The sequence below is a fragment of the Periophthalmus magnuspinnatus genome, chromosome 12, assembly GCF_009829125.3.
Source record: "Periophthalmus magnuspinnatus isolate fPerMag1 chromosome 12, fPerMag1.2.pri, whole genome shotgun sequence".
In the NCBI taxonomy this organism is placed as follows: domain Eukaryota; kingdom Metazoa; phylum Chordata; class Actinopteri; order Gobiiformes; family Gobiidae; genus Periophthalmus; species Periophthalmus magnuspinnatus.
This window is the reverse complement of record NC_047137.1, coordinates 2014306-2038426: the sequence shown is the minus strand read 5'-3', so window position 1 is coordinate 2038426 and position 24121 is coordinate 2014306. Positions and strand designations below refer to the sequence as shown.

The following is a 24121-nucleotide window of genomic DNA, read 5'->3' as shown; positions in this document are numbered from 1 at the left end:
CCTCCCAATCACGCCCCTCCAAGTGTCACTGTCGTTACCCACATGGGCGTTGAAGTCCCCCAGGAGAACAACGGAGTCCCCGGTTGGTGCACTGTCTGGTACCCCTCCCAGGGACTCCAAGAAGGCCGGGTACTCTGCACTGCTGTTTGGCCCGTAGGCCGACACAACAGTGAGAGACCTGTCCCCGACCCGCAGGCGCAGGGACGCGACCCTCTCGTTCACCGGAGTGAACCCCAACATGCAGCGGCTGAGCTGTGGGGCAATGAGCAAGCCCACACCAGCTCGCCGCCGCTCCCCGCGGGCAGCGCCAGAGAAATGGAGAGTCCAACCCCTCTCAAGAAGTTGGGTTCCAGAGCCCGAGCTGTGCGTGGAGGTGAGGCCGACTATATCTAGCCGGTAACGCTCAACCTCCCGCACAAGCTCAGGCTCCTTCCCCCCCAGCGAGGTGACGTTCCACGTCCCCAGAGCTAGTCTCCATGTCCGGAGATCCGGTCGTCGAGGTCCCCACCTTCGACTGCCGCCCGGATCTCTTTGCACCTGCCCCGCATGGCTCCTCCCGCAGGTGGTGGGTCCACGGGAGGAGCCCCACGTCGTTCCTTCGGGCTGGACCCGACCGGGCCCCATGGGGAAAGGCCCGGCCACCAGGCGCTCGCTGGCGAGCACCCACCCCAGGCCTGGCTCCAGGGTGGGGCCCCGGTAATGCCAGTCCGGGCGATGTAACTGGCCTTGATCTTTTACTTTCCATGGGGGCTTCTGAACCGCTCTTAGTCAGACCCGTCTCCCAGGACCTGTTTGCCATGGGTGACCCTACCAGGGGCATGAAGCCCCCGACAACATAGCTCCCAGGATCATTCGGGTGCTCAAACCCCTCCACCACGTTAAGGTGGCGGTTCGGGGAGGGGATAAATAATAATAATAATAATAATGGAAATTTTTTTTCCACCCATTATTTTTCTCCTAAACCATAACAGCTACAGTCATGTGACTTTCTCACATTGTGCCCCGTCACAAATAAGGGCCCTGTGAATTTTTTCACACGTCCACCACAAATCGATTGTCTTCTATGAATTTTTGAAAATGAAATTTGAAGAGGGCGCTAGAGAGCCATTTTGTGAGAGAGTGCCTTGATTTGCATATAATTGCGTTCAGCTCACAAATGTGCATAAACGCTGTATTAGCGTTTTCCCAAAGAAAAATGTGTGAAAGAGAAATATTTTTTTGAAATATTCCAAAATTTGCGATTTTGTTGAAAATTCACCCTGACCACACCCAAAGTCATAATCAAAATGTAATTGATAATCTTTAATCACACATGGGTTTAGTGGGATTTGACCAAATTTGACGTGTTTCTGATGAAAACTGTGTGAGAAAATGTCCTGAATGCGAGGGTGTGCACTTTTGTCGTTCCCGGGTTTGATCCAATATGGCCGACGTCCTGTACATTTTAGGGCGGGGCCATAATATCATTTTTGTCATGTCCCGACATGTTCTATTTTTTTATGTGAGTTTCGGATTTTTACGTCGACTTTTTTCCGAGTCGGGCTCCCATTGGCCCCATGAAAATCAAAGTTTGAGGTGGCGCTACCGAGTCGTCTTTCGTTATTTTTTCTCGGGGTCTTTTGTGACAATTAGAGCTCGTCGAGTTCTAATTTTTGACACCACTCACTGCCATGTAGGGGCGTGTTTACTACTTGATTTTTGCCATTTTCCACGCCCCGGACGCGGTTTTAATGAGTCCCTCGCCGGGACGGAGTCCCAGGCTCGGGCCTAATTAAAACTGCAAGCAGTGATAAAGGCCCTCGCCACCCCTTGCGACCGCGGGATTTATGCCACCAAAAACCATACCACCATCCTACATACATACATTACTTCCATTGTATATGTCACACTGCTGTTTGTACACCTGGAGAGCTAGCAGCCTGATTCCCGAGCGGGATTCAATCCTGCAACATTTGTTACATTGTCTTACAGTCCTGGTTGTCTCAGAGGCTAGCAGCCTGATTCACAAGCACACACAGACAGAACTTGGTCCGAGCGGGACTTGATCTTAAGACCTTTGGGTTGGGGGACCAACGCTGTAACCACTGAGCCACTGTCTCCCCACTAATAACAGTACTTAGTTTGATATTTCCATTAGGTGTTATATCTGCAGAATCACAGTGGTCCAGATATATGTGATTTTATTCTTGTTCTGATGCAGTGTAACTGAATTGTGGCTTTTTCAGTTTTGCTACTTGTTCAAATAAGTAGGTAAATTCTATGTTTTATAATGATTTGTATGTGATTTTGATGAGTATCATTTCTTGTTTTTTGGTATATGTGTTTTTGACTACTCTAATGGAGTAATGATTTATGTGGTTTACTGTGCTGTATTTTCAAGCTAATTATTTCAATAATCTTACCTACATTTTTTTGTTGTTCGTTGTTACTGTGTCTAGTGTTTCCTCTGTGGGAGCTGTTTGCACCAGGAGTCGTTTGCACAATGGGCCTGTCATCAAACCATTATTTTGGAATCAATACATTTGAGCTGTGTTTTTTTTTAAAGTGAAATAAAACTCTTGAGGGGGATCTTTTTTGTAGTTGTAGTAGTTGTAGTAGTAGTAGTTAGTTCTAGTATGTCGTGCTCCTTTCTGTTAAAGGGGAAATTTTGCTTCTTACATAAAAGTTAATACTACAGCAGACACAGGTGGAGAAATGTAAATGTGAATTGAAATGAGCTGAACCCAGGACCTTGTTGGACAACAACATCAGGCCCTGTGCATTAGTGAAGCTCAGTGAAGACTTCACTTAATGTGACTGTGCTTAGATGTGTAAAAAAGAAGACACTGAAATTAGTTTAAATTGAAACTGCATTTGTATTGTCTGTAGTAGTACTGACAGAGATGAGGCTTTGAGTGTTATTGGGGGAGGACTCAGAGTTGGGCCTGTCATATGCAAAAGTCTGGAGCCATTCACAGCTTTGATGTTGGTCTCCTGCACAGTCCATCCACACATCAGCAGTGTTTTACATATGTATGCAGATGAAGCTCACCCTGAGAACATGATAAACTACTAATTTATAAGTATTTGGAGTATGTTTGTTTCACTATGTATTACTGGTTTCAGTAGCTTATAGTCTGCAACTGTATTTAAGAGTAAATGGTAACATAGAGCTGTAGGTACAGTCTATAGGCAAACATGATGAGTCAGTAACTGCTCTGAGGCTGTTAGAACATATATTTTTAATGTTTGTATTGGCCTTGTAATGATCAGAGACAGCAGTTTGGATACAGATTGAATAATTAGTGCATTCATTATGGCACAACAAGGTGAGCACATGTATAAAGGTATATATTTAGAATATAAATGATTATTATATGACTAAAGAACTGGAAGGTGAGCTTGTTCTCAAAGATGTGTTTTTAATTCATGTAGAAGCTGATTCAGACAGGTCAGAGTCAGAGTTTAACTCAACACTTTGTGGTGTTTAATTCAATGGACTGTATTTTTGTGAAATTGCAACAACACGGGGGTTGTTACAGAGTTGTCTTACAGTCCTGGTTGTCTCAGTCCATGTGTGTCCCACCTCTGTGGACTGCACTGCTGCATTGATCAGAGTTTAGAGAATATGTAGATATATATTTGAACATCTGAATACAGGTTTAATCAATGAAGTATAGCACAAAAGATGTATGTAAAATGTTAGTAGACACATGTAGCATATATATTTGGCAGTAGTACTTGTAATTCAGTGCGTTTTAGCCAAGTAATTTTTTCAGGAGTACAATTCTGTAGTACATTTTCTGCATTGTGACTTACCTGTAATCATTTCAAATGTTAAATATTCTACAGTTTCAGTGAAGAGTGTTGTGGTTTCTCTTCTGTCATTGCCAGATATTTATAAGGAGTGGTCATTAAAAAAAACCAAAAACATGTCTTTGAAAGCAAGTAGAGGAAGCAAGTGTGTTGAAATTATCTGTGCTATAAACTCAACCAAAATTAAAACGCGCATGTATTGAATTTTTTTTTTGCGGCTGAAAAGTGATGTACTGCGGAATTAAAGAAAAGTACATTTGTCAGAGGAATTACATTTGATGCAAAGGACCAAGGTATTAGAATGAGAAGATATCTGTGTATTCATGAAGAATACAGTATAACATTAGTCATAAGAACAAGCTACTTTGTTCTTTTATGTATTTTCTTCTATGGTAGTCTGAGGTTTTCTGTTTTTTTTATAGTTGCATTTGATACATTTATGATGATGTCTGTACAGTGCAAAACAGAAGTGTTGACATTAAAATGTCTGGTCAATGAGAATGACTTGGGGTTGGGGGGTAGAGTTGTGATAGGGCTATTTGACTTGTACTATTCATATGTAATCAGAGTCATTACAGCTGAGAGTTTGGGCCCAACAGCCATCAGCAGAGAATACAATAACACATTAGTCTTGTTTCCATGTGAATACAGGTCAAGAAGTATGTAGCAAGCTCATCTCCAAAGAGGCTGAAACTGAATTTGATTTCAGTACTTACATTAGAGTCTATTCCTAATTACAGTTTTGTAATTTACTGTAACTTTGTGGTTACTATTTAATCAGTTTATTAAAGGTAAGGTAACATAAAGTTGCATTATGTGGAACGGTGGTGTTCATGTAAACCTTATCCTATTATTTTATGTGTAGTATATAGTATGTCCATTTTATATAATTATTTATGAACGTTGATATTGTGAGAGCAGTAGTGTTTGAACAGAGATAAACACTGTCTTTGTAGCAGGAGGAGTTCAGAAATGAAGGGCAAACACGTGTATCTTGCTTAAATATGTTGGTGTTGTCATGGTGTTTATCTTAATAATATTAGTTATTATAAGTTTGGATTTCTGTTGTTTTATAAGCTTATGAGACAAGCATTTGTTCTTTTGAAAGGGCAGTTTTCCAGGATGATATTAATAGCATTAATGTTTGTAAGGATAATGAACATATTATGATTATACTATGAATGTTGGCATCTTATTTAGAGTTCAGCTCAGTTTTTGAAACATAACTATCAACATGTATTGTACATGTGGCTACGAAGTTGTTGTAGTTTGCCAGAAGAAAATAGAAGAAAAATAAATAAGACAAAGGTGGAAATTTGCACCTAAAGGCTGCAAATATCTGGAAAAAAATATCTGAAAAAATGGGGCTGGGGGAAGGGGGCTGGGTTATGTGCAAGGGGTGTGGCCACACCTGGGAAGACCAGGTTAAAAGTCAGACATTCGAAAGAGCTCGTGTCTTTGATTGGCAAGCCATTCAGAAGACTCCCATTCTGCGAGGAAGTTTACTTTTTCTCAGTTTGGATACTTTCCCACTCTACGAGGAAGATTACTTTCTTTTAGTGTGGACCATTCACTTTTCTTTTTACTTTGATATTTTTGCGACGACTACTATCAAGTCACAGCTTCTTTTGACTGCATCAAGGTATGTGTACTATTTTGAATTATATACAGTTATAATGTCTGTTTTTATGTCTAAACTGTGTTACCTTTTTAATGGTCTACTATTATTACTGTCAGTCTACTTTAATACTTGAAAAGGAACCATAGTTATGGTTTTGGGAAAGTGCATCTGATCTCATCAGAGCCAAATAAACAACATGATGTTTCTTGGACAAATTACTAACCTCCTAGGTGTTTAGAGTTGGTCTTGACATTATAATGTTGATTACGTACTAATTTTGTATTTTCAACCATTTCAAATGTTTTATTTTTGTTTGTTGTTTCAGGTGTTTTGAACAGGTGCTGTTCAGGTGTTCTGTTCTAAGCACTGCCAGAGTTTCGTCATGTCTCCTATGTTTGGTATGGGTTTATTTTGTATTATATTATTACTGATTGTGTTGTGTATGTGAGCAGTTTAATTACAAGTTGTAGAGATGAAATTAAGAATACAATGTTTTTGTATCTTTACAGTGGGGATTGGGACTGGTTGGCGTCCTGCCGTGCGCCACTGGACACGCTCCTCTTTCACTGGGAAACAGCTGAGAGTCTGCATCCCACCTGAATCCCCCAACAAGGAGGTATGTCCATTTTATTTTAAAAGTTTATAGTGTGTTGACACAGTGATGTGACATTTTTAAGAGGTTATTTAAGTCTGTCAGCCAGGTGTGTAAATACAGTGCTGCCAGCCTATGCATATTAATTGTGCACATTAACCATGGCTCAACAGCCACCATCATCTCCATTAACATATGAACTGGCATCAGCTGAGTTGCGAAATGTTGTTTTGGGAGTTGTTAAAACAGAAAACATGGTTGTATTTCACACTGTAGCAGCAGATGCAAACACATTGTACATTTACTGGTGTAAAAGTAATCATGGATAGATTATTAGTAAACTGTTAACTAAAATTAAAAAGAAATTGGGTTAATATTACACACTTCAGTGTTTAATAAATGCTGTTCTTGTTTTCCAGTTGGTCTTGGTTATCGGGGATTCACATCTCAGATCCTTCGTGGAGAGAGATGTGGACATCAGAGCAGATGGCCCATACTCCTTTGGGTACATTTGCTCCCCTGGTGCTACAGCTGACACCTTGGAGACTGACGTACGCCATTCCCCTGTTGACCAACGCGTGTCAAAATGTGTGGTGCTGGCTACGGGCAACGACTCTTCCACCAGGGGCCAGACAGTGGAGCGGGCACAGAAGAACTTCCAGAGTCTTCTGTCTACAGTAAAACGTCTTTGCCCAAAAGTATGCACTCCCAACAGTGTCACATTTGTTACCACCAAAGCACACTGTCACCTCAAATAGTTTGTGAGCTAAATTTTTGTATTTTTTTAGACATGTGTGCTGGACTTCCCGGCTCGTCATGTGGTCAGTGTGGCCAAGCAGAACCAGTTTCGTGAAGCATACCAGGCAGCAGCAGAGGCAGAAGGTAAGACAAAGTACATGTGCTTGAGTAAAAGTCAAATACGGTAGAGAGATATATAGAGTATATATAGAGAAGAGTATATATAGAGAAGAGTATATATAGAGAAGAGTATATTTGAAATTGTATTATGTGTTTTTGTAGGGCTGCAGTATGTTTTCTGTGTGGACAGCTTCCCTATGAAGAACTTGCGTTTCTGGGCTAAGGATGGTGTAAGTAATACAAATACTGATTGTGTGTTGACATAATGTGTATGTGTGACAGAGCAGTGTAATAATTCATGTTATTGTCTTTATGCAGATCCACCTCAGTGTACCTGAAGGCATGCGAGTCTTGTCTGACTTGATCTGTAAGGCCATCAGGGAGCTGTCTGAGAGCACCGTGGATTCTGCCCACCCAAGCCCGAAGACACCTGCCGCCCCATGTGTGAAGCCCCTGCCGAAGACCCCAGATGTGGTTGTGACCTGTCCCACATCCAGAGCAGTCCAAGTCCCATCTACCACTCCACAGACGGACTCTGAGGGCTGGGAATTTGGAAAGGTAGAGAAAGTGTACAATAGAAAATATATGCTCTGTTATATGTGCCGTGGCCAAATTTCTTATGTGAAAGTGCTAACTGACTTTATGTTTTCAGAAGAGTGTACAGTTGACTGCCACCACGAGAAATGTTTCCCTGCGACAGGTTAGTAAATGTTAACATTATTTTTCAATTCATCAATCAATGTTAGGTCTAAAAATCCTCACTGAAACCATATTTTTCAGGTCACTGGTCTGTGTGCTATTCCCGTGTCTGCTGGCCGCTTTGCTGTTTTGTCTGCACCGCAGAAGACTCCTGCAACCTCAAAGAACCCAACTACCCTGGCAACAAAGAAGGTAAAACAAATGGGCAAATGTATTGATTTGTGAATGTAAAACATAAAACTATTGTTTAAATATAGTTTTTGTTTGTGAATCTAAAACATAAAAATGTTGTTTAAATATAGTTTTTGTTTGTTGATCTAAAACATAAATGTGTTATTTCAATATAGGTGAGTCAAGCAAGGACTGCCGTGCCAAGTAGAAGACAAAGAGACAGGTATATCACAAGATCATGGTTATATGTGCTGTTGAAAATGAAATTGAAAACTGTTTGACAATAACTACCAATATCTATTTTTTTAGATGAAGCATGCAGCCAGAGTTGGGGAAGCAGCGAGCTCAACATCAAGCTGGCAACCTCGAGTTGTGCTGAAAAAGGTTTGATAAAATATTTACTTCATATTTGGATAGAAAATACATAATACAAGATTTGATTTGTCTAATTGGTATTTGGTTCTTTTTTAGCTGGAGACAACTGTGGCAGAGGCGCCAGACAGACCTGCTATCAACACAGCACCGACAGAAGATCAGCAGGTATATATCATTTCAAAACATGTCTGTGGGTGGGGTGTCTGGATATATCTAAATCTGAAATCTTCTGTTTTAGGTGCAGACTGATGCTGTGACAGTGACACTACGTCCATCTACCTGCACAGAGCCTGAAGTGGTCGTGGAAGTGGTATGTTCAGGCAGAATGTTTTATATCGAAGTAAGTATTATTTCATTAAGTCATGTTCATAACAATATCTATTCTGTGTGCAGGTGAAGCCTGATGTGAAGAGACCCAGGAGGACCTCCAGTCCTGTTCACAGAGAAGCAGATATGCAGGTGTGTTAATAAAGTGCTAATAATAAAAGAAAATAACATGCTATAACATAACATAATAGTGATTAACCATTGTGGTATTTAATCTTTATGCACGCTGTGTTTCTGAGTGTGAATGCTACATGTGTGCTGCTGAGCGTGTATGTTTATGTCTATGTATGTATGAGCGTCTTTTTTAATAGGAAACTGTTTCAAATTAAATGGTAATAACATTGTTGTCTTTTTTGTTTCTTAGGTACCAATGAAGAAGGTCTGCTGTGGAAAGCAAGTCCCTGTCGTCAAACTGCAGTAGCCGTCACCCGAAGAGTGCAAAGCAAAAGTGGCTAAGAAGGATTCCTGCCATGAAAAACAAGCATCTGTTCAACTACAGCCTCTGCAGCATGAAGACAGCAAAGCTCCTCAGTTTGACAATATTGTTGGGTCATTTCATCAAGGACACACAATATTTCATCCACAAAGTAGAGGAAAGCAGTGCACGGCCATTGCTTTGGCTGCAATTGTTCAACACACCTGCGGGAGGTGCATGAATGGTCTCAGAAAGATCTAAACATGACTTTATTGGAAGGTGATCGTCTGTACATAAGAAAGAAGCATCGTATTCCTGAGGATCAGTCTTATTTGGGAGCTTTTGACTTTAAAAACGAGGAGAAGCTGTTTGGCAAGACGTTTTGTTTGGAAATGGTCACTGTTATTGGACGTCTGCTTTCAGTCACCAACCCTGAGAAAAAAGTATGTTTTGTTACTTTGAAGACAGCTCTGGAAGAACATCTTGCTACTGACAACGCTTGTCTCTTCACCATGTCAGGCAGTACATGTGCTATTATCGCTAAAAATGGCATGTATGCTATTGTGGACTCCCATGCACGCAGTAAATCTGGGATGGTAGATGGCAATGGTTCAAGTGTTGTTGTGTTTTTCAAGCGCATCAGTGAAGTTTATGACCACATAATCCAACTTGCAGCAGGATTCACTGAGCCAAATGTTGAGTTTGAGCTCAATAGCGTGGCACTGACTTTGAAAGACTGTGACTGTGATGGTGTGACTGCTGAGCCTACTCTGGGCTGTTCTGAACCTTATGCTGTGACTGAACTTAAAAGTAACCCCAATTCCTATGTTACTGAAAGTACTGCTGCAACTGACACGGCTGATTTGAAAGCTTCTGATCCTGGGTTCAAGATAAAGAAAAATTTACCAGAAATAGGACACAAATGTGGCAGAACACAAATGAAATCTCCATTGCACAAAAAGCGATCCAGGGTTGACACAGAGTTAAAAAGTGGATCTCCAATTGTCAAGAAAGCCAAACTGCATGATGCAAATGACATTACAATCGTTGGTCATGAGGAAAATGCTTTGCAGTTTAATCCTCTTTCTGAAAAAGTATGCAAGGCAATTTGCAAATTTCTTAATGTTGAATTTGAAAATTGCAATGTTAAAGAGTCCTTATGCGCTGGGGATGCTGGAGTGCCATGTCATAATGAAAAGATTGTTGCCGATGGTAACTGTTTCTTCCGTGCCATTTCTCAAGCCATAAGTGGGACACAGAAACACCATAGAAGCATCAGACTGAATGCAGTGAAGCACTTAAAAAAGAATCCTGAAAAATATCACTGCCTTTTGAATGAAGAACATCAGAATTTGACTGTGGCAGAGTACATTAAACAGCAAAAGATGTCTTATGTAAACACCTGGGCAACACAAGCTGAAATTCAAGCCACAGCTGATTGCATTGGAGTTGATATTTACACGTTCTATCAAGGCAAATGGTTAAGATTTAAAAACAGTGAAAAACAACAGTCTGATGAAGGCATCTACCTACAGAATCATGGAGCTCATTATGAACATGTTGTTTGTGTCAAGCAAAGCCAACAAAATGACTGTTATAAACTGTGTACGTTTGGTGAGCCCCAGGGATATATCACCAGATCAAGACATACAAACGAAGGGGTCTTCAGTGCAATTCCTGATGATACTATTGGCAGATCACATGATAATAAAAACATCACTTTGTCAAAGTATTTAAGGAAAAGCAAGGCACAGAAGAACAGAGAATGTAAAATGCTGAAATATCACAATGAGGAGGAATATCGATTGAAAGCAATAGAAAGCAGTATGGAGAAATATCAAACAAATTTGGAATATAAAGAGAAATTGAAAGCACACAGTTCCAAAAAATACAAAATGGACATGGAACATCAAGAGAAAGTGAAAGCATACAATTGGGAAAAATACAAAAGCGACCTGAAACATCAAGAGAAATTGAAAGGATACAGCAAGGAAAAATACCAATCCAGCCTGGAACGTCAAGAGAACTTGAAAAGATACAGCAAGGAAAAATACAAAAGCAACCTGGAACATCAAGAGAAAGTGAAAGCATACAATTTGGAAAAATACAAAAGCGACCTGAAACATCAAGAGAAATTGAAAGGATACAGCAAGGAAAAATACCAATCCAGCCTGGAACGTCAAGAGAACTTGAAAAGATACAGCAAGGAAAAATACAAAAGCAACCTGGAACATCAAGAGAAAGTGAAAGCATACAATTTGGAAAAATACAAAAGCAACCTGGAACATCAAGAGAAAGTGAAAGCATACAGCAAGGACAAATACACAACTGACCTAGAACATCAAGAGAAAGTGAAAGCATACAGCAAGGACAAATACACAACTGACCTGGAGCATCAAGAGAAAGTGAAAGCATACAGTTGTGAGAAATACAGACAAGATTTGATACATCAAAATAAAGTCAAATCTGAAAGTATCAAGAATTATAAAGCAAATCCTGATCTTTGACAGAAATTAAAATCAATAAATAAAGCCAAATACCACAAAGACAGTGCTTTCAGACATAATGTCCTGGCTAAAAAAACGATTCAAAAGAAATCAAGATAAAGTACTAACTGATCAGATTAATTCTGTAATGAATGAGTTTTTAAAGAAATCAAATGATGGACCCGAATTTGTTTGCTGTGTATGTTTCTGATACAAACAAAAGAACTACAAAAACAAAGCAGCTCAATTAACGGCAGAAACATGTGTCTCGGATGAGTATTTGCATGAATGTACCTCTGAGTGCAATACACCATGTTCATTACAAGAATCAAGAGGAGAGCTTTGGATGTGCAAGGTCTGTCATTCAAAGATCCGAAGAGGTGTAACCCCAGCAGAATGGTGGGGAAACAATTTACAACTGGATTCAATTCCTCTTGAGTTATCTTGTTTGAATCATCTGGAAAAACATCTGATTTCTTTAAACATTCCATTTATGAAAGTGTTAGCTTTACCAAAGGGTGGTCAAAATGGATGCCATGGACCAATTTTTTGCATCCCTTCTTCAGTAAATCATACTTGTTCTGTTTTGCCTCGGTCAAATCTGGAAGGTTGTCTGTTACGTGTTAAATTAAAGCGTAAGCTATCTTACAAAGGACATTATGAATATCACTTTGTTGACACAAATCACCTGAAAGAAGCACTTAACTATTTAAAGGAAAACAATCAATATTATCAAGACATAGAAATAAATGAAGAATGGGTGAATGAGTTTGCTAAGGAAGAAGAAAACCAAGCACAAGACGACTCTAATGATAATGCACAAAAAAACAGTTCCCCTGAGGATGCACAAGACAAAACTCAACATGAAGAAGAAATACATACAGAAGAAGTCTCAAACAATAATTCAAAACAACCAGAGTCTCCTGATGAAGAAGATGAAACTCTACATGACCGGCAAAACCACTGTATTTATCAAGATTCTTGTTCCATGCCTGTTGATCTTGGTCAAGAAACTCTTGATCAGGGTTTTGAAGATATAATTAATCTGGCACCTGCTGAAGGAAACAATCCTGTGCGTATTTTGTCAGATAAAGATAATGAAGCAAAATCCTTTCCATATCTTTTTCCATCAGGGAACAATACTTATCATACGCCCAGACAGCACTACTTGACATTGGCACGATATTTTAATAACAGAATATTGCACGCTGATGGAAGGTTTGCAAAGTGCGTTGAATACATTTTTTTTGCACAATACATGTCAGAAGTTCAGCAAGTCATTCAGCAAGTGTCAATAGCATCACGCAAAGGACACACAAACCCTGCCGGCCAAAAAGACAATGCTCCAGAAAACATTGAGTCTTTGCAAGACATCATTAAGACTGATGAAGGATATCGTTTTCTAAGGCCTATAAGAGGTACTCCAAGCTTTTGGCAAGGTGCACAAAAGGATTTACTTGCCATGGTGCGGAATCTGGGAAAACCCACTTTCTTTTGCAGTTTTTCGTCTGCAGATTTGCGCTGGGGAGGGCTTTTAAATTCAATTTTGAAACAAGAGGGGAGAACTGAAACTTCTGAGAGTTTGGAGTATGCAGAAAGGTGTGAACTGTTGCGTAATCGTCCTGTCACTGCAGCACGCATGTTTGACTACAGGTGGCATCTCTTGTTGAATTACGTGTTACTATCTTCATTGAATCCAATTGGAAAGATTAAAGATTACTTTTATCGAGTAGAATTTCAACAACGTGGATCACCCCATGTACACGCTTTATTTTGGATTGCGCATCAGTCTGAAATATCACAATGAGGAGGAAGCATACCAGGCAGCTCTTCATCTGAGATTGGAAAAAACACAGATCAAGAAGTGGTGAAATTCATCGACAAGTACATAACATGTGAAATACCCACACAAGATCAGCAATTAGCTGAAACTGTTACCTCCGTGCAGCAACATTCTCAACGGCATTCGAAAACATGTAAGAAAAAGAATACAGCCTGCCGGTTCAATTTCCCACGCCCTGTATCTGAACGTACTTTCATCACCAAAAAACAGAAAATACCAAAGTGCCCAAAGTGCCAGGGTGACACTGCAACAAAGAGCCAAGAACAAAAAAAAGACACTGTTGAATGCATATGCTCTCAAAATGAACAGAACTTTATGAAAGAAGAGGATGCAATGAAAATACTGACAACTGTTAAAAAAGCACTTCTGGATAAAGACAATCCCATTACGAGTATCCAGCAAAATGTTTCAAAATGTTGGCATTACGCAGGAAGTATGGGAAAAAGCACTTAAATGTGTTGAAAAACGCATGCAAATTGTCCTGCAAAGAGATGTCAATGAAATTTGGATTAATCCATATAATCCACTTTTGTTGAAATGTTGGAATGCCAACATGGACATCCAGTATGTGGTTGATGTATATGCTTGTATCGTTTATATTATCAGCTATATGTCCAAATCTGAGAGAGAGATGGGGCTGTTGTTGAAACAAACACACCAAGAGGCCACAAAACAGGGAAATTCTGATGCCAAAGAAGCTATGAAGAAGATTGGTCAAGCCTACCTCCACAACCGTGATGTGTCTGCACAAGAAGCTGTGTACAGAATCACTCAAATGCACCTGAAAGAATGTTCAAGGAAAGTTGTGTTTATCCCCACAGGTGACACAATTTTCAAACTCACCAAACCACTAAATGAACTGAAAAAGTCAGGAAACAATGACATTTGGATGACTGGATTTGTGGATCGATATAAGAACACACCACAGAATGACACTTTTGATAATATGTGTATAGCCACATTTGCTTCAGAGTATCGTGTGTTAAGTACATCAGAAAAGAAATCCAAAAATGTGATTAAGTTACAGAATTCATGTGGCTATATTTCAAAGCGATTCAGAACCAAACCTGCTGTTGTGCGCTATGCACGGTTTTGAGAAACAAAGAATCCTGAGCTATATTACAAAAGCCTGTTACAGCTGTTTTTTCCTTATCGTCATGATAACGACCTCAAACCTTCATCATTTCATTCTTTTGAACAGTTCTACAAAGAGGGCACAGTGCAGATTGGCAACCAGACCGTTTCAGTGATGTCAATTGTGAACTCAAATAGATCTCACTATGACATTGAAACTGAAGATTTGGAAGAGATAAAAAATAACCTGGACTCTAATGAAATATTAGAGGATGCTTGGGCCATGCTTTGTCCTGAGCAAGAAGCAGAACGTTTGGAAGCCACTGATGAACTTGCACAGAGTAAAGTGGATGATGAAGACCCCTTGCCCCATATTCCAGATTTGGGGATAGCTAACAAAGAAACTGCTCATTTAGAAAAACAACACAATGCGATGACTCGAGCTGAAGGTTTGGATTTAATTCGATCTTTAAATGACATCCAGCTGTCTATTTTTTTCAAAATACAAAAGTGGTGCATACAAAAAGTCAATGGAAATGATCCAGAACCTTTACATGTGTTCATCACTGGTGGCGCTGGCACAGGGAAAAGCCACTTGATTCGGGCCATTCAGTACGAAGCCAATCGTCTATTTGCTCCAATGCGACGCCACCCAAACAACATGAGTGTTTTACTAACAGCACCCACTGGTATGGCAGCATACAACCTAAATGCATCTACAATTCACAGTGCATTTAGCATTGGAACAGATGTGACACTTCCCTGCATACCATTAGGTGAAGAAAAACTCAATTCTCTCCGTGCCAAATATATTGACGTGAAGTTAGTAATCAATGATGAAATATCAATGGTTTCTCATAAACTGCTCACATATATACATGGACGGCTGAGGCAAATCAAGCAAAGAGGTGATGTTTCCCCTTTTGGAAATGTCAGCCCAGTTGGTGATTTCTATCAGTTACCACCAGTTATGGCAAAAGGCTTGTACACTGACAATCTACCTCTGAACTTTTGGTCAAGTTTCAAAATGGCTGAACTGAAAACAATTGTCAGACAGAAGGATACCACATTTGCAGAATTACTGAACAGATTAAGAACACGATCGAAAGGGACACCCATGCTTCATGAAGACATCCACATTTTACAAAGTCGTGAAACTGGAGAGCAGTCTTCTGCTCTACATATTTTCCCAACAAATTCACAGGTCAGTGAGCATAACTTTAACCAGCTCCAAGCCACTTGTCCTGACTATCAAACAATAGATGCACAGGACTATCACTACAACAGAAAAACTGGAAAAATGGAAAGCAAAGTCACACCTCACAGTAAAGACAACCTCACCTGTCTGCAGAAACAGCTATTTTTGGGTGTTCCTGCTAGATTTATGCTGTGTAAAAACATTGATGTGGAGGATGGATTAGTCAATGGAGTCTGTGGAACTGTAACACATATTAGTGAAACAGAAAGAAATGGACTTCCTGAAGCTGTGTATGTTCAGTTTGATGACATCAATGTTGGTACACAGAGACGAAAAAAGTACCCATCCACTGCACCTGCTTTAATAAACTCCACACGGATACAGCCAGAGGAGGAAAGGGCTAACAGCAAAGGGGGAAAACGTCGTCAGTTTCCTCTTGCACTTGCCTGGGCTGTTACAATCCACAAAGTACAAGGCCTGACTGTTGACAATGCTGTGGTGTCGCTAAAGCAAGTGTTTGCCTCAGGACAATCTTATGTGGCTTTAAGTCGTGTAAGAAGTCTAGATGGCCTTATTATCCAGGCCTTTGATGAAAAGGCTATTTATTGTAATGACGAGGTAAAACATGCCTTGGAAGCTATGCCACGCTTCTTGGATGACAATGTGTCACAAGCCAAACAGTCTGCTGATGTGTTCAGCTTGTTTTTGATGAATGTTCAGGGTTTAGTAAAACATGTACCTGATTTGGTGTTAGCCACACAGCATTTACAGCCTGACTGTATAGCTGTGACAGAAACATGGTTAACATCTCAGTCTGCACTTCATAGTGTTGACATAGACGGTTACAGTTTTCACAGCCGTCCACGAAGTCTGGCATATGAACATAGCAAGCATCCAGCTCTTACTACACTCAAAAGTCAACATCATGGTGGAGTGGGCATGTATTGCTCCAACAACACTAACTGTCACTTTCCTGATGTACCCCAATTTAATTTGGAGTGCTTAATTTACAAAAATGTAAATCATCAGGTTTTAGTTGCAGTTGTGTATCGACCACCAGCATATCCCATGTCTGTGTTCAAGCAGAATTTGAAAAATCTGCTAACTTGGCTACAGGCACAAAGTCAGTCCATTGTGGTTATGGGAGATTTCAATGACGACATATTGAAATCATCATCACTGTGCAATTTCATGACCAGTTATGGATATGTTCAGAATGTCACATCTCCAACTACAGAACGAGGCACTTTGATTGATCATGTCTATGTCAAATCTCAACAATATGAGATTTCATCAGAAGTTGTTCCAACATATTTCAGTGATCATCAGGGCATAGCCTGCTCTCTTAAACTGAAGTCTGTGTAGATTTTTTTTTTTGTAATCCAAATGTTTTAGTTTTTTATTCCTATGAATTCAAACTGTATTTACTGCTTATTGGAAATGTGTTCATTACTTTCTATGTAAAAGTCTGTAAGTAACATTTGTTCTGTCAATATTTTTATTTATACAACATAAAATCTCTGTACATAAATCCATCCAATTCTAACATTTTTTAAATATTTTATAGTGACATGCATTGATGCATCTACACTTGACAATATGTTATTATGTTTAGTTTAAATAAATGTTGTGTTTATAAGTTCTTACACCTTATTTTAGTGATCATCAAGGCACAGCATGCTTTCTTAAAATAATATATTAAGGTAATAATGATATTTATGTTTTTTTCTCTTTTTTTACTGTGAAATTCGTCATTGTATATTGCCCACTGTTTTTTTTGTTTTTTTGTTTTTTTTACAAGTTGTACGTATTGTTAGCTAATATACATTGATCAACAAGCAAAATGTGTCTACTGCTTTTGTGAGAATCTCACATTACATATATTGTAATTTTGAAGATATTAATATATCTCTAAATAAATTGCAAAAAAAAAAACAAAACAAGGGAGATGCTTTTCTCAGCATCTTTTATTATATTTATGCACAAATTAAAGGCTTTCTTGGAATATTTATTGAAATATCCCCATTAGCAAATACTTTTTGGCATTTTCTTAATTTCTAACATATGTATTTCAATAGTATTTTTTTTCCATTACCATGGCAACATTCTTGCAAATACAGATATATTCTCATGGCCTTTTTTGTTCAGTATTGCAAGCCAGATGTCCGTGCCAAATTTGATTTGTCTGCAATAAACATTTGGTGGAATCGTTTAGAGTTTCAAGGGGGCACTGTAGAACAGTTTTATATCATATCTATACAAATTTAACATCGCTATGTTCAGGTCATCAGTGCACACAAATGTTTCATTGGGTCTGGCTCAATTTGACATCACCTATGAGAAATAAACATGTTTCTATGCTTCCAAATTCTCACTGGTTTGTGGATTTGCCACACCTACATTTCAGATTTCATCAAAAATCTACACATTAATATTTAATTTGACATGGTTCTTGGTTAGTTTAACCAATTTTCAAGTCTTTTGAAAGATATTGTGGGGTGGAGATATTACAAGTAAGGCAAGTACTATTTTGGGTCATAATACAGTTTTTACTCATCATTCCATGTGGTATTGTCATGACAACTTTAATTTTTGTAGGTTTAAAAACGTTTGGCCTCTTCTTCCATTGGCATTATTTTGAGTTTTTAAGGGGGCGCCACGGAAACTTTTTTCATCTTTTATAATTGTGCTTTTGGATTACTCCTTCTGTTGGGAAACTTGAATTTTAGGCCAGGATTAGTGTAAAGCAGTGGTCCCCAACCTTTTTATCACCGCGGACCGGCCAACGCTTGAAAATTTTACCGTGGACTGGGGGGGGGCCTCTCCAAGTGGCGGAGCAGTTTTGAAGCTTCATTGCCTCATTACAGAGCTGGTCGCCGCATATTATGCAGAGCGGGCTTGGTCTGTGGGAATCACCTGTCGTGATAAATCCATAGTTCAAGTAGAACTCCTGGTATTGTCTGTTAAAAGCTTTCTTTTTCTTGGAAGGTGGCTCTTTTCCTGTCTCTTCACTGGGCCTTTTCCCCTTCGAAAAGAAACTTTCCAAAGACGTCTGTTTTTTACTCATTTTGCTAATTTGTGGGTTAAGTTCAAGCGCTCAAGTGATGAAAATGTAACTGAGAGAATCCGGTAATTTTTCAAAATAAAAGATTTTTCAAAATAAACGATTGTTCAGACTCAGATAATAAATACAACGTAAATAATTAATTATTTCTTGGACAGCCGGTGGCCCGGTACCAACTGATCCATGGACTGGTACCAGTCCACGGCCCGGTGGTTGGGAACCACTGGTGTAAAGCATATATTTAGTCTACAACAAAGTCCAGAACTCTGAACCCCATGCATTTCAATTACATATTTATTTTATAGTATCACGGAAACATTACTGCAAATAGATGTATTTTCTCTTTGGCTTTTTTGTTCAGAATGCCAAGCCAGATGTGCATGCCGAATTTCCAATGTTTATGGCAAAGTAATTTTTTTCGGTCCAATTCAAAAGTTCAAGGGGTGCTGTGGATCAATGTAATGTGTCACCTATGTAAATATTTAAAGAAATGGCAATTTTGTTTGCAGGCTGGCCAAACCAAGATTTTATGACTTACAAAAATTCAAGGGTGTCGACTATAATCCCACATGGGTCTAGTTCATTTTCACCCATTTCCCAGTTTCTTGAATGAAAATCCACAGCGTCAAAAATTCAAATGTGTGAGGTAAAATTTTGAGAAAATGGGGTTCCGCCCACAATGGCCGACTTCCTGTAGGGTTTAGGGTGGGGTCATAATATAATTTTTTTACTTGTCTTGACATGTTCTATGTTTGTACCAAATTTCATTTGTCTACGATGAAAAAGGTCTCTCATTGCCGAAACGTATTTTGATTTTTGAGGTGGCGCTATTGACTTTTTTTGAAACATTAATTTTTTTGCACATGAAAATACAACATTTTTAGCCAACCTTGAAATTTAGGCCATAGTTTGATGAGTGTAGAGCATCTATTTAGTCTACAACAAAGACCAGTACTCTGAACCCCATTCATTTCAATAACACATTTATTATGTTACCACGGCAACATGGTTGCAAATAGAGGTATGTTGTCTTTGGCTTTTTTGTTCAGTTTGTGAAGCCAGATGTCCATGCCGAATTTCAAATGATTTTGAAAAAGTAATTTTTTTGGTCCTATTTAAAAATTAAAGGGGGCGCTGTGGAGCAATATAATATCTGACCTATGAAATTGTATATAATTATATTAACAAAAAGATTTTGAACAAAATGTATATTAATGCCACAAAATAGGAAACTGCATGTTTGAGTTGCGGGCCATTTAAAACTTCAAAAAACATCTTTTTTTTTTGCAGGCTGGCCACACCCACATTTTATAACTTTAAAAAATCCAAGCGAGCAGCCTATAATCCCACATGGGTCTAGTTAATTCTGACCATTTTTCAAATTTCTTGAATGAAAATCCACGCCACAAAAAAATCCAAATGTGAGAGTAAATATTTTGAAAAAATAGGGTTCCGCCCCAATGGCCAACTTCTACGATGAAAAAGATCTCTCATTGCCGTAATATATTTTGATTTTTGAGGTGGCGCTATTGAGTCATTTTGAAACATTACTTTTTTTGCATTATATTTTTTGCCAATCTTGAATTTTAGGCCATAGTTTGATGAGTGTAGAGCATCTATTTAGTCTACAACAAAGTGCAGTACTCTGAACCCCATTCATTTCAATGACACATTTATTATGTTACCACGGTAACATAGTTGCAGACAGAGGTATGTTCTCATTGGCTTTTTTGTTCAGTTTGACAAGTCAAATGTCCATGTCAAATTTCAAATGTTTATGACAAAGTAATTTTTTTGGTACAATTCAAAGGTTCAAAGGGGCGCTGTGGAGCGAAAAAAAAATCTGACATATGTAAATTGTATATCATTTTGTGTAGATCAAGTTTTTAAACAAAATGTATATTAATGCCGGGAAATAGGACGCTGCATGTGTGAGTTATGCACACTTTAACACTTCAAAATATTGCTTTTTATTTGAAGGCTGGCCACACCCACATTTTATGATGTAGAAAAATCCAAGACAGTTCCCTATAATCCCACATGGGACAAGTTCATTTTGACCAATTTGCAAGTTTTTTGAATGAAAATCCACGGTGCAAAAAATCCAAATGTGAGAGGTAAAATTTAGAAAAAAATGGGGTTCCACCCACAATGTCTGACTTCCTGTAGGGTTTAGGGTGGGGTCATAATATAATTTTTTACTTGTCTTGACATGTTCTATGTTTGTACCATTTTTAATTTGTCTATGATGAAAAAGGTCTCTCATTGCCGTAATGTATTTGAACTTTTGAGGTGGCGCTATTGAGTCATTTTGAAACATCAATTTTTTTCCACATGAAAATACAACTTGTTTTGCCAATCTTAATTTAGGCCATAGTTTGGTGAGTGTAGAGCATCTATTTAGTCTACAACAAAGTCCAATACTCTGAACCCCATTCATTTCAATGACACGTTTATTATGTTACCACGGTAACATAGTTGAAAATAGAGGTATGTTCTCCTTGGCTTTTTTGTTCCGTATAATGTGAGGAATATGTGTACCAAATTTCAATGGTCTATGACAAAGTAATAATTTTTAATCCCAGTTATCCAAAACCCATGTATTTCAATGAGAAATGTCAGACGTTGCCATGGCAACACCTTTGAAAATAGAGGTATGGTGTCTTTGACTTTTTTGTTCAGTATATCAATAGGGATGTCCATGCCAAATTTCAAATGTTTATGTCAAAGTAATTTTTTTGGTCCAATTCAAAAGTTCAAGGGGGCGCTGTGGAGCAATTTATTGTCTGACCTGTGTAAATTGTATATCTATGTGTTCAGATCAACTGTTTGAATAAAAAAGTATATTCATGCCGGAACATAGGACACTAACTGTGTGAGTTACATGCAATTTAAAACTTTACAAAATGGCTTTTTTCTTTGCAGGCTGGCCACACCCACATTTTATAACTCAGAAAATTCCAAAAGAGTTGTTTATAATCCCACATGGGTCTAGTTCATTTTGACCAATTTTCATGTTTCTCGAATGAAAATTCGAGGCGTAAAAAATTCAAATGTGAGAGGTAAAATTTTGGAAAAATGGGGTTCCGCCCACAATGGCCAACTTCCTGTAGGGTTTAGGGTGGGGTCATAATATAATTTTGTTCTTGTCTTGACATGTTCTATGTTTGTACCAAATTTCATTTGTCTACGATGAAAAAGGTCTCTCATTGCCGTAATGTATTTCAAATTTTGAGGTGGCGCTATTGAGTCATTTTGAAACATTAATTTCTTTGAACATCAAAATACAACTTGTTTTGCCAATCTTGAATTTTAGGCCATAGTTTGATGAGTGTAGAGCATCTATTTAGTCTACAACAAAGTCCAGTACTCTGAACCCCATTCATTTCAATGGCACATTTATTATGTTACCACGGTAACATAGTTGCAAATAGAGGTATGATCTCATTGACTTTTTGGATCAGTATGTCAAGGAGGATGTATGTGCAAAATTTCAAATGTTTATGTCAAACTTTGCAAAAACAATGCATTGGGGTTTTAGGGGGCGCTACCGAGACATTTTTCAAATTTTTTATAAACGCAGGTAAAAATAATACATTTTTCACCAGTCTTGAATTTTGGGTGCAATAAAATTGACTTTTCGTTAACGTTCAGGGGGTCAAAAGGGACTTCAATCCGGCCACCAAAATAATAAAGAATAATAATAATAATGGAAACGCATTTTCCATCCATTATTTTTCTCCTAAACCATAACAGCTACAGTCATGTGACTTTCTCACATTGTGCCCCATCACAAATAAGGCCCCTGTGATTTTTTTCACACGTCCACGTCAAAGCGTTTGTCTTCTACGAATTTTTGAAAATGAAATTTGAAGAGGGCGCTAGAGAGCCATTTTGTGAGAGAGTGTCTTGATTTGCATACCATTGCGTTCAACTCACAAATGTGCATAAACGCTCTATGAGCGTTTTCCCAACAAAAAATATGTGAAAGATAAATATTTTTTTGAAATATTCAAAAAATTGCGATTTTGTTGAAAATTCACCCTGACCACACCCAAAGTTAAAATGTATTGATAATCTTGAATCACACATGAGTTTAGTGGGATTTGGCCATATTTGACGTGTTTCTGATGAAAACTGTGCGAGAAAATGTCCTGAATGCGAGGGTGTGCACTTTTGTCGTTCCCGGGTTTGATCCAATATGGCTGACTTTCTGTACATTTTAGGGTGGGGCCACAATATCATTTTTGTCATGTCCCGACATGTTCTATTTTTTGATGTGAGTTTTAGATTTTAACGTTGACTTTTTTCCGAGTCGGGCTCCCATTGGCCCCATGAAAATCAAAGTTTGAGGTGGCGCTACCGAGTCGTCTTTCGTTACTTTTTCTCGGGGTCTTTTGTGACAATTAGAGCTCGTCGAGTTCTAATTTTTGACACCACTCACTGCCATGTCGGGGCGTGTTTACTACTTGATTTTTGCCATTTTCCGGGTTTCGGATGCGGTTTTAATGAGTCCCTCGCCGGGACGGAGTCCCAGGCTCGGGCCTAATAATGGAAACGCATTTTCCACCCATTATTTTTCTCCTAAACCATAACAGCTACAGTCATGTGACTTTCTCACATTGTGCCCCATCACAAATAAGGCCCCTATGATTTTTTTCACACATCCACGACAAATCGATTGTCTTCTACGAATTTTTGAAAATGAAATTTGAAGAGGGCGCTAGAGAGCCATATTGTGAGAGAGTGCCTTGATTTGCATATCATTGCGTTCAGCTCACAAATGTGCATAAACGCTGTATTAGCGTTTTCCCAACAAAAAATGTGTGAAAGAGAAATATTTTATTGAAATATTCCAAAATTTGCGATTTTGTTGAAAATTCACCCTTACCACATCCAAAGTCATAATCAAAATGTAATTGATAATCTTTAATCACACATGGGTTTAGTGGGATTTGACCAAATTTGAAGTGTTTGTGATTAAAACTGGGCGAGATAATGTCCTGAATGCGAGGGTGTGCACTTTTGTCGTTCCTGGGTTTGATCCAATATGGCTGACTTCCTGTAAATTTTAGGGCGGGCCCATAATATCATTTTTGTCATGTCCTGACATGTACAATTTTTTTATGTGAGTTTCGGATTTTTGCGTCGACTTTTTTCCAAGTCGCGCTCCCTTTGGCCCCATGAAAATCAAAGTTTGAGGTGGCGCTACCGAGTCGTCTTCCGTTATTTTTTCTCGCGGCCTTTTGTGACAATTAGAGCTTGTCGAGTTCAAATTTTTGACACCACTCACTGTCATGTCGGGGCGTGTTTACTACTTGATTTTTTGCCATTTTCCACGCTCCGGAAGCGGTTTAAATGAGTCCCTCGCCGGGACGGAGTCCCAGGCTCGGGCCTAATAATAATAAGAAGAAGAAGAATGGAAATGCATTTTCCACCCATTATTTTTCTCCTAAACCATAACAGCTATAGTCATGTGACTTTCTCACATTGTGCCCCATCACAAATAAGGCCCCTGTGAATTTTTCCACAATTCTACAAAAAATCGATCGTCTTGTATGAATTTTTGAAAATGCAATTTGAAGAGGGCGCTAGAGAGCCAT

The 24121-nt window shown here is 38.8% G+C and overlaps 1 protein-coding gene across 1 annotated transcript; it reads left to right on the top strand.

Moving 5' to 3' along the window:
• Positions 1-9116: 9116 nt before the first annotated feature.
• On the top strand, positions 9117-16819 carry LOC117379675 (uncharacterized). Its single transcript, XM_055225767.1, is given in 5 exon segments — positions 9117-10467; positions 11597-12169; positions 12224-13121; positions 13167-13584; positions 13586-16819. Coding segments are annotated over 5 exon segments (6474 nt in total).
• The last annotated feature ends 7302 nt before the right edge of the window (positions 16820-24121 follow it).